The 14353-nt window shown below is 45.1% G+C and overlaps 2 protein-coding genes and 1 long non-coding RNA gene across 8 annotated transcripts in view; 1 reads left to right on the top strand and 2 right to left on the bottom strand.

Moving 5' to 3' along the window:
- Ipo7 (importin 7) overlaps nt 1-14353 on the bottom strand; it is a 95726-nt gene that overhangs the window by 4450 nt on the left and 76923 nt on the right. The gene's annotated exons all lie outside the window — the stretch shown is intronic.
- Nucleotides 1541-13087, top strand: LOC134483773 (uncharacterized). 2 transcript variants are annotated; one of them, XR_015652335.1, is made up of 3 exons: nt 1541-2024; nt 2159-2308; nt 12624-13087. It is a non-coding gene; the product is annotated as an uncharacterized LOC134483773 (long non-coding RNA). The 2 variants fall into 2 exon arrangements; XR_015652336.1 differs by lacking the exon at nt 12624-13087 and adding an exon at nt 11161-11295 and having other exon boundaries at nt 1643-2024.
- The window catches only part of Zfp143 (zinc finger protein 143), a 36040-nt gene continuing 30568 nt past the window's right edge, over nt 8882-14353 (bottom strand). For all 5 annotated transcript variants that reach the window (XM_087571164.1, NM_001012169.3, XM_087571142.1 and 2 more), the window contains 3 exon segments: nt 12784-12945; nt 11256-11402; nt 8882-10011 (listed from right to left, as the gene is read on the bottom strand). In XM_087571164.1, coding sequence (XP_087427290.1) covers nt 9928-10011; nt 11256-11402; nt 12784-12945 — 393 coding nt within the window. In that variant the 3' untranslated portion in view covers nt 8882-9927.

Below are 14353 nucleotides of genomic sequence, written 5' to 3'. Positions count from 1 at the left end.
TAAAGTCAGCACAAGTGAAGGGACTTCGTTTTCTTTTTTGTTTGTTTTGTTTGTTTTTTTAAGGCAGGGTTTCTCTGTGTACCCCTGCCTCTCCTGCTCACACTGTAGACCAGGCTGGCCTCCAACCCAGGGTTGTTTTGTGCACTGTGTATTCAGATGCTGATTACTGTGTGGAGAGATCTGTAAGCAGTTAGGAAGTTGGTATTGTCAAACATCTTCTGTTTCACTGTTGTGTAAGAATTGGTTTCCATCATCTCTGAATGGTTAGCAAAGAGCTGATCAGTCAATGGTTGGCTGGACAGAAGAGGAGGAGGTGGGACTTCTAATCTCAAAAAGAGGGTTTCTGGGAGGTATGAGAGAGGGGGGAGGGGAAGGGAAGGAAGAGGGAGAGCCGGCAGAGAGAGGCTCAGAGCGGAGCCAGATTGGCCCTGAGGTCACGGTGAGAGAGTTGCTGTGAGCAGATGGAGAGCTAGCGAGAGAGACTGAGACGGCAGGTAATGATGTTCCTGGCTGGGTTGCAGGCTACTTATCCTCTGCCCAGCTATAGTGCAAGAAGCTCTTTAATAAAAATATCAGGTCTTCTTGCTATTACTTCAGAGCAAGAAGTGGGGTAGAAAAGGCCCGTACTTTTACAGAAGCTGAATGTTCCTGGCATATCTGTGCATATTCATGGAGGAGGCACAGGCTTACACACAAAAATAATCATTTTAAAGCACATTAAGACCAAGCAGGGCATGTCTTTAATCCCAGCTCTTAGGAGGCAGAGGCAGGCAGATTTCTGTGAGTTCGAGGCCAGCATAGACATTTCCATGTCTACATACAGAGACACTGTTTTTTTTAAAAAAAAAAAAAAAAGTGGGTTAGAGAGATGGCTCAGTGGTTAAGAGCACTTCCAGAGGTCCTGAATTCGATTCCCAGCAACTACATGGTGGCTCACAACCATCTGTAATGGGATCTGATGCCTCTTCTGGTGTGTCTGAAGACAGCTACAATGAACTCACATACATGAAATAAATAAATAAGTCTTTAGAATAAAAAAAAGTAAAAAAAAAAAAAGCAATAAAAACCATCCACTCCTGTTGCTGCAACAGAATAACACAGAGTAGTTCATTTATAGAGTCAGACATTGTAACACACACTTGTAATCTTAGTGTTTGAAGGCAAGCAGGAGGACCGATGCCAGCCTTAGCTACAGGAGGCTATTTTTTAAAAAATTATTGAGTACAGTCTGGTTTATATAATGAGTTTTAGATCAGCAAAGGGCTATTTAGTGAGATACTGTTTTAAAGAAAAGTCTCAGTTTTAGAGACTTAGGATGTCCAATTATCTGCTAAAGATCTCACCTTTTTTACTTTAAAATAGACAAACCAGAAAAGAAAATGAAAACATGGCCTTCTTACCCTGTAGACCAGGCTGGCCCCAAAGCCATTAGCTCTCTTCCCGCCTCGGCTTCCTGGGATTGCAGGAAGGAGTTGTCGCTGCCCATTTATCCTTTGTTTTATCAGACTACAGTTTTCCAAAACAGATTTCTTCTTTTGTCATTTTTTCATTGCATATAGATGCCTGAAGTGCGGGGGTGGGGGTGGGTGGTGGGGATGGGGTTCTTGGGAAGTCCGGGAACTGGAATCTGTGAGCCACCTGAGGAGAGCGATGGGAAGCGAACCCAGATCCTGTGAAAGAGCAGCGAGTGTTCTTAACCGCAGAACAGACCCCAGACTCAGTGCTTGAACCTTCAGAGGGCAGAAGGGAATGTTTTTTGGCTCTTACAAAGGTTAGAAAGACTCTGTCCCTGCCAAGGCCACACCAGAAATACAGTGTCCAGCAGAGGTGGGGCTGTAGAGGACCGTCTGCGCTTCACCGTGCCTCCTGCGTCACAAGAGCAAAGCCCATCTATCTATACAGGAGGAAAAAGTCCTTTTTCGATTGCTGCTGCTGCTTTCTGATTAAAGAACGACACAGGAGACGTTTCAGGATGTTAGAAAAGCCTCAAGGAAGAGGGAAACCTGTTTGAGCAGTTTTACGGGGTGAGTTGTTATCTCTGCCCTCCAAGGGCCCTAAAGGCACAAAAGCTTTTTTTCCTTGGAGCAAAAGTTTCCTATTTTAAAAGAGAGGCAACCGCCCAGGGCATCGAGATTTTAACTCATTCTTTTTCCCTTAGAACTGCAGGGTTTCCGTGGCAAGTCAAGGGACTGAGGCTGCAACCCCGCTTAGAGCTTGTTTCCTGCCTCCTTCTTTGGTGCCTTGGGGCTCTGGATACAGGGTTCTGGGTGCCTGGAAGTCCTGGGCTTCTGAAGGAACCCAACAAGAGGTGAGACCAACCAGGGACAAAAGTGGGGATCGAATCTAGGGCAGTGGTTAAGTTTTGCACTGCTGTGACCCTTTAATATAGTTCCTCATATTGTTGTCACCGCCCTCAACTACAGAATTATTTTTTTTTCTTTTTCTTTTTTCTTTTTTTTTCGGAGCTGGGGACCGAACCCAGGGCCTTGCGCTTGTTAGGCAAGCGCTCTACCACTGAGCTAAATCCCCAACCAGAATTATTTTTTTTTAAGATTTATTTATTTATTACTTATAAGTACACTGTAGCTGTCTTCAGACACACCAGAAGAGAGCATCAGATCTCAATAAAGATGGTTGGGCTGGAGAGATGGCTCAGCTGTTAAGAGCACCCGACTACTCTTCCAGAGGTCCTGAGTTCAATTCCCAGCAACCACATGGTGGCTCATACTCATAACCATCTGTAAGGAGATCCAATGCCCTCTTCTGGTGTATCTGAAGACAGCTACAGTGTACTTATATATAATAAATGAATAAATCTTTAAAAAAAAATATGGTTGTGAGCCACCATGTGGTCCCTGGGATTTGAACTCAGGACCTCTGGAAGAGCAGTCAGTGCTCTTACCTTACCACTGAGCCATCTCTCCAGCCCCGGAATTATTTTTGTTGCGATTTCATAGGTGTGATTTGGCTGCAGCCAAATGGAAAATGTATACACTTTGGAGACAGGAGTTTGCTGAAGGGGTCACGACCCATAGATTGAGAAGCTCTGATCAGGGTCTGGGTTCCTGGGTTCCTGGTAGGCAAGCACCTCCATTGTGCCACTAAATTCCATCGCCAGCTCTGAGATGACTTTCAGGACAGATCTTATGTCTTTTTTTGTTTGTTTTGTTTTCTTCACTTGAAAGCAACAAATGATTTTTTTTTTTTTTGGTTCTTTTTTTCAGAGCTGGGGACCGAACCCAGGGCCTTGCGCTTCCTAGATAAGCGCTCTACCACTGAGCTAAATCCCCAGCCCCAAAAAGCAACAAATAATTTAACAACACTTCTGTTTTCATGAGCTTAGAGTAGAGGCGACCAACTAAGAGGTCAATCTAACCTCTACAATCTCTAAGGAAGTTCATTGAGATGGTTCAGGGTGCAAAGGCATTTGAATAGAATCAACACCTGCAGATTAATTATCTTCTGACTCCCACATAAATGCACACCCACACACACATTCACATGCACACACACACACACACACACACACCATGACCAAAAAAAAAAAAAAGGCTTAAAATAAAAGAAAAAGGTTTAAAAAAATCGAACAAAGATAAATAGGTATGTTAAATGAGAAAAGACACAGGAGGACCACACATTTCCAAAACACAAGCTGCACATCTACAGCAGGAAGAGAAGAGCTCAGACAAGTGTGTCCCTAGAAAGGCATGCTGCATCATCAGCGTGACTGAGGCCAGGATGAAAATACGGGTTCTCTTTGTGGAAAAAGCAGAAAAAAACCAAACGAACAAGTATGGTATGATTTGTTTACAGGAGTCAGATTCATAAACACAGAGTGTGGTTGCCAAGTAGCCATGGCTGGGAGGGGGGCGTGGGGAGTGTGGGAGAGTCCTACGCTGCTTCAGTCTACTGTGACAGATACACACACACACACACACACACACACACACACACACAGAGAGAGAGAGAAAAAATTTACTTTATCCAGGCTGGAGAAATGGCTCAGAGGAAGAGGGAATCCTGCTTTACAGAGAATCTGAGTTGGATTCCCAGCACTCACATCAGATGGCTAACAACTGCCTGTGTAATTTCAGCTCCAAGGGATCTGATGTGGCTCTCTCCGAGGATGCCTGCATATCTAGAGAGAGCGAGAGCAAGAGAGAGAGAGAGAGAGAGAGAGAGAGAGAGAGAGAGAGAGAGAGAGAACCTTTCTGGCTGTCCTAGAACTCTGTAGACCATGACCATACTAGCTTTGAACTTGGAGATCTGCCTGGCTCTGCCTCCCAAGGGCTGGGGATTAAAGGCATGTGCCACTCTGACCCTCCCCTCTCATTCTTCTTTCTCTGCACTACTCCCTGGTTCAGCAGCATTCAGTGGAGCGCCCACCCCACCTCCACTGCCCCCTCACAGCTCATTTGTGACCAGAGTTGGTTTGTCACTCTTTGGCCTGACCAATTGGGTTTGGCCCTGGAGCAAACTGGGCTTCATGTCCATGGGTTGGGATGGCCTCTCGTCTCAGGAGTCACTCCAGGTTAGACCATACCTCCATCAAAATCAGTGTGGTAAAACTGGGCCTCATCCCAGCAACAGGAGAGTTCCGTTCCTCTGTAATGGAGCCTGGGTGGTGGGTGCTGCACCTTCAGTGGGGCCCTGACCTCTTACCCTTCTGACTTACTCCCAGGGCGTATTCTGAAACAGTGGTCACAATTTGATTCCCAAAAAGAAATGCATTTTCTTTTGTAACACAAATGTTTTCTTGCCTTCAACTAGATCAGGAAAACCAGCTACTGAATGACACATTAAGTCACACTGTTCCTGTAATCTAGAAAAGAATGCCAAGATTTCTTTCCTTAAGAAAAACAAATATGTGCTAGAGAGATGGCTCAGTGTTTAAGAGAATTGACTGTTTTTCCAGAGGTCCTGAGTTCAAATTCCAGCAACTACAACCATCTGTAATGAGATCTGATGTCCACTTCTGGTGTGTCTGAAGACAGCTACAGTGCACTTATATATAATAAATGAATAAATATTTTAAAAAATAAAAATTACCACGTGAATCTAGTGCCCGGGGAGGTCAGAAAAGTGCATCATATCCAGTAGATGGTTAACAGCCACTATGTGGTGCTGGGAATTGAACCCTGGTCCTCTGGAAGAGCAGTGTTCTTAACCACTGAACCATCTTTCCAGCACCTCAGATTCCTTATAGCTAGACTTCATACTCTTGTCACAGGACCCTCAACTGTGAGCAAGCTGTCATGCACATTTTTCTTACATACACAGTCCCTTTTACACAGTCTTCCGTAAACTCAGCCCTGAAAAGCATCCTGGATGATCCTTCCTCTGCACACTCAAGGCCCTGTTCAGTCTCTGGCTTCTCTGTTACTAGCCACCCCTCTGCTGCTACCTCCCCCTTCTACCTCTCCCTTCACCCTCTCCTTCCCTTGTGCCTGTGGGTTGCCCCCTCCAAACCCAGATACACACACACTCTCCCAGATGTGCCTAGGAGCTTCATACAGGCACTCGGGGAACCAGTGACAGTGGCGCTTTTCTCCCTCAGAGAATATTCTTCCCCTTCTCAAGGTGGTGAGTGGGGACTTTGATGTGGCTAACCTGTCCCCAAAACAAAAGTGTGCCAGTCTTCTGCCCAGCCTAAACTACTAGACACATCAGACTCTATTTCCCTTAGTCCTGGGGGGGGGGGGGGAATAGCCTTCCCTAGTTCTTCAGGAAAACAAAGGCCTTTGTATCCCAAACTGAAATTACAAGGTTAACATGAAAGGTTCTTGGCTGTCTTCTTTGCCTTTGTTCGTAATAGCTCATTATCCAGGGCCACTGGGCGACTTCCCCACATCTGGTAGGACTGTAACTCGGAGTAACTCTTAGGAGACAAACAAAAGGATGTGTAGGAGAACCTCTAACAGATCCAAGTAGAATAAAGTATGCCTGAGACCTACCACAGACCGAACTTTACAGCTTAATAACATTAACAGGCAATTTCAGCTTAATAACATTAACAGGCAATTTAAGTCTGGTACGTTCTGTCATGATTATAATTTAGATTCAACTCTTTTAAAAAAAGTGGTAAATTTGTTATGTTGCTTTATGATAGGACTTAAGGAAAAAGGAACCAATAAGAAAGAAAAAATGTAAGCCTGGCTCAATAGGTATCCATGCCTTTAATTCCCAAGGAGGCAAAGCAAGGAATCTCTGAGGTCAGTTTACAACCCAGCCAGGGCTCCATAGTGAGACCCTTCTCAAAAGAAACAAAAAGTAGGAGAAAGGAAGGAGAGTGTGGGGCTGGGTGCTCAGTGGTTAAGAGAATGCTCTTCTGCCCGTTCTTTCCGAGGCCCTGGTTCAGGTCCCAGCAGCAGTATGGTGCTGCAAAACCCTCTGTAACTCTACCAAACCCAGCGTCTTCTGGCACCCGGGACACTGTTCTCATCCACTGAGCCATTTCTAGAGCCTCACACTCAGAGTTTGTTGACAGCAACTGAAAGAGAATCCAACCATTTTGAACCATTTACCCTAGGCCTGGTCTCCAGGGAGGTTCCTAGGTAAGCGCTTATAAGTTTTTTTTTTTTTTTTTTTTTTTTTTTTTTTTTTGGTTCTTTTTTTTTTCGGAGCTGGGGACCGAACCCAGGGCCTTGCGCTTCCTAGGTAAGCGCTCTAACCACTGAGCTAAATCCCCAGCCCCTTCCAGGGAGGTTCCTTAAACCATCCCTAGTCTGAGGCCTTTAAGGTCCACACGGTGGTGTCACAGGTTTACATTTCCTTTGGCATCTGTGCCTGCCTCCCACCACGCAGGACCTGCTGACGACCCTACAACCGACATTCCCTCACTCCTGACCCCACGGCCCTATCCCTGATCCCTCCCTCCCCGAACAGTCCCACTCAGTGCTGACCTAGCTCTACAAGACGGCCTTTGTCCTCGGCAGTGATGTGACCTTGCTAATCTGTGTGGGGAGTGTGGGTGCCCCTCCGTGGTGACCGAAGTAAGTGCTGAACTAATCTCAGAGACTGTTTGGCCTCTGCTCCTGAGTAAGGCCTTTGTTGCCTCCAACCAGGATCAAAAGGAGTTACTCTTTAACAAGGCCTGGCTGCAGCCTGTCCTAGGGCACCCGAAGAAGCCACTGTAGAAGAAGCCAGTCTTTAATGAGCAGGCTCACAGACGGGAGTTTGACCCGTCATGACCTTGGCTGCAATACACCTGTCCCACAGAAGAGACAATTCATACTGTAAAATCTCATTTATCAGCAAAATAATGAGATACTGCCCAGTCATCCATGTCTCAAGGGACAACTCCCATGACATGGAAACACTGACTTACCACATTAGCTAAAGGAAAAAAACCCAGATGTTTCTAAGAACTTCAAGAGTGGGGTAGAGAAATGGCTCAGTGGTTAGTATGTTCTAGAAGACCTGAGTTCAGGTCCTAATACTCACCAGGAAACCCACAATTCTAGCTGCAGGGGATCCAGTCTCTCTTAGGGCAAACATACTCACGTGCACAAACTCACACTGAGGCACACACATACACATAACTTTTTATTTCTCGAGCCAGTGTTTCTCTGGCTGTCCTGGACTTGCTTTGTAGACCCCCGCCCTCTGAGCCGTGAGGCTTGTGGAAATCACGTAGAGCACAAACAATAGGCAACTGTTCCTTCCCTCTTTGCAAATTAACTAGTTAGGGGATGGAGAACGGCTCGGCAAGAACACTGACTGCCCTTTGGGAGAACCTGGGTTCAATTCCCAGCACCCGTGTGGTGGCTCACAGTCATGTCTGTAACTCCCGTTAAAGAAAAAGCATGACAGCTAGCTTCTGGCCTCTGTGGGCACCAGACACACATACAGTACAGACAAAACACCCATTAAAAAAAAATCACAAAATTGTGTGCATGTGTGTATGCTTGTGTCTGTGTGCATTTGGGTGATTGAGGTGGGGTCATCCAGTTTCCCGGTGAGCACTTTTACCCTCGGGGCTGTTGACTTCCTGGATTTGCAGGTTTTGTTGGAGGCCTGGGCCCTGCCTGGATCTTATCACACAGGCCTCAGGCTGCCACAGTTGGCTGACTTGCACTCTTGGTTCATCATGCACCTTTGGAGGATTCATTTTTGGGAGAACTCCTTTCTGCTGCTTCTGTTGAGACACACAGCGGCTGGAGCCCACCTGGAAGGAGCATGCTACCTTGCTAGTAGACACTAGATGGATTGGGGACAAAGGACAGCAACCTATGTCCCATTTTCTCTGGGTGTAAGTAGGAGGTCCTTTTAACTTTATTAAGCTCTGGATAACAGGACCTATCAGAACTGTTCAGCTCAGCACTGTTCAGTCAATGCGGGTGGCAAGGGGCCTGCGATGGAGTACCCTGGAATCTGACTACAGCTGGATATAAAGGCTCAGAGCAGCCCCAAGTTTGGGTTTCTGTGCCAGAAGGCAGAAGTTCATGTGTGATCCACACGCTTCTGCCTCTCACGTGCTGAAATTAATGGCCTGAGCCACCACTGCCCAGATAAAATAAATCTTTTTAAAAAGCCTTTCGACTCTTGCCATTAGCAAAGAGAAACTATCAAACAAGTCACCGTGATAACCTCTACTCCAGATACTGAGTTATAATAGTATAAAACCCATACTATCCTGGCATAACACCTTGGCTGTCCAATCTTGACCTGCCTTGTATTGTAAAACTGCCAAGCCTGGGTAAGTTGGAGACAATAGATCTTAAATTTTCACAAGACCGTTGGATACACAGCAATCTATAGAGCAGTGCTTGTTTTGTGCCTGTAGGACATACTCTTGGCCTGTGTGTTATGTTGTTACATCGTGGACCCCTGTGCAGCATTCCCCAACACCAGATCAAGTTAATGAAACAAACAAAAAGTATTGTTTTAAAAACTGCTGTATTCAAAGTCAATAATAAACTTTAAGGTAAATAAGCTTTAAAACAAAAGCTTAGGAGCAAAAATAAATAATTTACATAACTCACTAACCCAGTTTTTTTTTGGAGTAAATCCATTCTCAGCCATAGAACTATAAGCCTAGGCCAGACCCGTGGGAAACTCTCATAGTTGATTATCATAAAAAACAGTAGCAAAAAATCAGAAGGCTGAATAGAATCTTTAACAACCCAAACAACAGATATACTTTGTTTTTGAGAAAGTATTTACTCTGTAGCTCAGATTAGCCTGAAATTCACAACATAGTCCAGGCCAGTCTCAAATTTATGTATGCCTCCTGCCTCAGGTCTTTAATGCTGGGATTACAGGCACAAGCTACCATTCCCAGCTTCAAACACTGGATTTGATGTTTAATTTAAAATAAGCAAACTTTGTAATTTTATACATAATCCAATGTAATGCTAAAATAATCAGCATTTTAGCTTGAAGAAATGTTATATTACAGGGATGGGAGACTATAAATGAAGTCTTCAAACTTTGAAATACAAATAAAAATGGGTGTGTAGTAGGACAAAAAAATCCAGACATTAACTGGAGGGACAGCTGAAGGCTTGCATCCTTTATTTTCTGTGATGGCTTTGGAGTTATGATTGTTTCACATGTAGAACCTTCAGCACATTAGATACAGCCTTTTTCTTTTTCACAGTAAGTTAAAAGCTCATCTTGACTGTGTTAGGACCTCGCTGGTCTTACGGGTGGCCTCACAAGTCTGCCGTGTGACCAAGAGAAACATGAAGAACTGCCACAGGGCTCTCACTTCATTCTTCCTTGTACACAATGAATCACCGTGGGAATTTATTCCAGGGACTATGTACACAAAAGTGTCAAGAAGAAAACGTTCTCTACTCTCGCATAAAAATGTGTCCAGTGCTTCAGGAATGGGACTTCTGCTCTGCCGGGCCGGGCTTCAGGAATTCTGCCGCAGAGATGAAAGGCTCTTCCTCCTGCTTTATTGCTCTGTGGTTCTGAGTATTAATCATCCAACCCTGGCGTCTCTCCTTGCTGGATCCTAGATGCTATTCTAATAGCTTCTTCCAGAGATGGCTGCTCTCCAAGCTGAAACCAGAACACACACATCAAACATGAATAATCCAAAGCCCTAACCTGGATAATGCCAGACAGTTGTTAGATGGCAGACTTGCAAGTTCACATGTGAAGTCACAGCCAATGGAGTGGCTCCTCAGCAGCTCACTTCTATACCCATGTACTAAGGAGAACTAACCAATGGCTACAATTTTCTTGTCCATCCAGTAAACATAAGGAGACACCACCTCCCCTCTACAGAGGGTATTTGCATCTGGCATGTGGGATTTTATGTTCTCTACTGTGAACTAGGAGGGCCTTCCCCAGCAAATGCTCTTTCTATGTTTTCTAACACGTTTCAGTTTTTTGTTTTGTTTTGTTTTGTTTGTTTTTTTGTTTTTTTTTTCCTTCTTTTTTTCGGAGCTGGGGACTGAACCCAGGGCCTTGCACTTGCTAGGCAAGTGCTCTGCCACTGAGCTAAATCCCCAACCCCACGTCTCAGTTTTATACAGAAGGTTCTCCTCCAAGGAGTAGCTCCCTCGTGCTTTATAGAAACCTGTCTCCTTAGATTCCATCGTGATGGTGAAAATGGCTGTCTGGGTACATAAAAAGGTACATGTCTAACAATTTTTTCTTTTGGTGTAAGTTCTCCAAGAATATGCCAAGCAAGGGTGGAAAAGAACCATGTCAGTTTATGTTTTGAGTAAGGTCTCACGTAGCTTAGGCAAATGACCTCAACTTCTGTTCTCCCTGCCTTCACTTCTTGATGTTCAGATTACAGGTCTGTCCACCAGGCCTGGCTTCTGTGGTGCTGGGGACAGAGCTCAGGACCTTCTAAACAAGCACTCTACTGAGCTACACGCCTAGTCCAGGGTGGTGGTTTGTTTTGCTTGTCTGAGGAAGGTTCTCTCTATATAGCCTGGCTGTCCTGAACTCACTGAGATTGCCCTCACCCTGCCTCTGCATCCTAAGTGCTGGGGTTAAAGGTGCATGCCACCACTGCCCAGCTTCTGGGCTTTTTTGTTTCCTTAATTAAATGTTTTCTTTATTTACATTTCAAATGTTATCCCCTTCCCCGTTTTCCCCTCCGGAAACCCCCTGTCCCATCCCTCCTCCAGCTTCTGGTCTTTTTGAGATCACCTCCATCACAGTGACTGTCTTACATGTACTATATTAATTTAGGCACCTGGATGGTTCTGCACATGGTATAAACACAGAACAGCTACGTAAGACCCAGAGTTGCCAGCACTGCTGCTGTTCACCTAATCTGTACTCACCTGAACTGCAATCTGGGTGCCATTGGATGTTGCCACTAAGGTCAGAGGTCTGGTTTCTGTAGTTACTAAATGATGGCTATGTGGCTGGTGTCCCATTTCTGAAGAGGCCGCATGGAATGCTGCCAGGTCTTGAGCTACAATTGCAACCTTAAGTAGCAAAATGAACAAAACACATGAATAATTATATCCATAATTCAAAGAGGTTAAAGTCCATCTTGTGTTGGGTACAGAGATGTATAGGCCTTACTTACTGTTGGGAAAGGGCGCATGCACTATCTAGGCTATACTCTCATTTGAGGAAGTCAAGGCTCAGAGAGACGGAACTTAACTACTATCATGAAGCGAGCCAGTGGCAAAACAGTTACAAGACACTGGGAAATGGATCTGTCATGCCTAACTCTCAGGAGAAGAGGCCCTTGAGGTTCTGTTACCCTAAGTAGATGCTGAGAAAGTTACAAATGTCAACTAATGCACACCACACATGCTTGCTTACTCCTGAGTATGGGTCAATTAGACAATTAGACTCCCATCTAACTGAGAGCCTGGAAGGACAGGTGGCATTACTGATCAACGGCACTGTCTCCTTAGACACAGTCCCCACCTGAGACTCATGGATCTCGGTAGTGTATCCTGAAGCCTGTAACTAGATAGGTTAACCCAGCCGCAGTTACAGCTTAAAATTCTATTATTTTTATTTTACGTGTGGGTGTTTTGCCTGCATGTGTGTCTGTGCACTCCTTGTGCACCAGGTGGGGAAGAAGGCCAGAAGAGGGCATCAGAGTCCCTGGAACTGGAGTCACAGATGGTTATTAGTTGCCATGTGGGTGCTGGGTCTTGAGGCAGGTCCCCTGGACTAACAGCCAGTGTTTTTAACCACTGAGCTATCTCTCCAGCCCTTTTTTGGTGGTGGTTTTGATTATTTGCTTTTTTTGTTTGTTTGTTCTTTTAAGTATAGAATAGTTTATTTGGGGTATAGGGAGGGGAGTTAAGAGGGTAGTAAGGGGCAGAGAATCCCTGGCTGGCCTAGAAATTGGTGTGTACACCAGGCTGGTCTCAAACTCAAGAGATCTGCTTGCCTCTGCCTCCCAAAGTGCTAGGACTAAAGGCCTGCACCTGCATGTCTAGCTGTACGTGTGTGTGTTAAATTTACTTCTAATGTGTTTGTGTTTGTGGAAGTACATGCTATGTATGTGTGAAGGCCAGCTAGGTCACAGGCAGTTGTAAGTTGCTTATTGTGGGTGGTGAGAACTTGGTTCCTCTGGAAGAGCAGCAGCACCCACTCTTAACCACTGAGTTGCTTCTCCAATTACTCATTTCATCCTCCTGTGAACGTTATGGTGCTGATGTAACTCTAACTCTTATTTACAGATGGAGAAAAAAATAACACCACAGACTAATTGGCTAAAGAAGTTATAAAACTGGAAGTCAGCCTGAAGTTCACCTTCCCAAATAAGAATGTACTGCCCAGCTTCTGAGCAAGTTTTGACATTGCTGAATGTGTTGACCAACAGTGAACAAAAACAATTACCTGCTGTCCTTCTGTGCCCTCAGCAGTGACCATAGCAACAGAATGTGTTCCTGCTGAGGAGATGACTGCATCGTGAGTGGGGACTGTGATGGGTGTGCCATCCTGTGTTACCATGGTGATGGTGTTGCCAATGGCCTGCATGTCGGCTTGAGATATGTTGACCTGCAAATATGGTGCATTTTACAAACCAGTCAATACTTCATTACATTTGGCAATCTTAACTAAGGACAGAGCCTAATCCTCACATAAGCTTCCTCTGTAGGAGCAAATAAACTTTGTAATGGAATATAATCTTTCATTCACCAGACAAGTCTATGTCTAGTTGGTTTTTGTATGTGTTTTAGACAGGGTCTTTCTGTTTCCTAGACTGGCCTGTAACAGTAATCCTCTTGCCTCAGTCTCCTGCTTACTGGGGATACAACTGCCAGCCACTACTCCCACATTTCTGCTGTAATCTCGTATCTTCAGGGGTCTTGGGCCTAACTCTTCCTTCTCCAGCCATCTCTACCTTGACACCTTGCACTCTCACCTTGCTTAAATCTGTTCCCTTTTTTCCAGATTTCCTGTGTGTACTTCACCTTTCAACTTTTTTTTACAGACTTTTAAAATGTATCTTCCATCATTCTATCACCTCAACTCTGCATCTGACATGCCAACCACTACTGCCTTGAAATACCAAAAGCCCTGTTTCAAAGAACCGAGGCAGGGGTGTGTGTGTGAGAGAATTCCAGGCCAGCCTGAGGTACATGAAACTCTGTTTTAAAAGGAAAAATTATGAAAAGAAAGAAAGGTGGAGTGTGTTAGCACACACCTGTAACCTCAGACCTTGGGAAGTGAGGCAGGAGGATTTCCCTAAGTTCAAGTCCTGGTTTACACATTAGTTTAGGTCAGGGTGGCTACCTTGTGTCAAAAGTCACCAAACCAAACCAAATCAAACACACACACACACACACACACACACACACACACACACACACACACACACACACAAAAAAAACCCAAAAGTATACTGACTCTAGGAAGCAAGTTCTAATACAGATGGGCAGGAAGAAGGTTCCCATGGGAGACAGAACACAGGAGGGTAGAGATACCCCCCTAGTCCATGTGCCTTTCTTTCTCCCTTTTTACCAAAACCAAAACAACTCTAGTAAACACTTCAAAATCACATGAACGCTGAGTTCTTTTAGGTTATTGGCACCTACAAACAATGCCACGTTGAGCTCTCAGAGAACAACCAATTCCACTACTCTTCCTCAGAGAATTTAGAGATTCCTACTGAATCAACCGGACTCAATGAAGTCAGCTAAACACCTATGGCTTCTGGTAAGGAGAACTGCTCCAATATGTGAATTTTATAAGCGTTCCCTAACTTGCTTCCCAGGATGATGTCACCATGTCCGCACCACGAAGTCAGGCTCTGCTGATTTCTCATCCTCACCCCTGGAGGTAATTAGCTGCCAAGGCCTGGCCCTTCCCTGCTATGCTCACCTGGACCTGTTACCTGCTTGTCTGGGACAGGGTCCCACCATGCCATGTAGAACAGGCTGGGCTGGGACTCACTTGAGACTTG

Source organism: Rattus norvegicus, chromosome 1, assembly GCF_021556685.1.
Source record: "Rattus norvegicus strain SHRSP/BbbUtx chromosome 1, alternate assembly SHRSP_T2T, whole genome shotgun sequence".
In the NCBI taxonomy this organism is placed as follows: Eukaryota; Metazoa; Chordata; class Mammalia; order Rodentia; family Muridae; genus Rattus; species Rattus norvegicus.
Note: the sequence above shows the minus strand (reverse complement) of the source record. Positions and strands in the feature narration are given on the sequence as shown.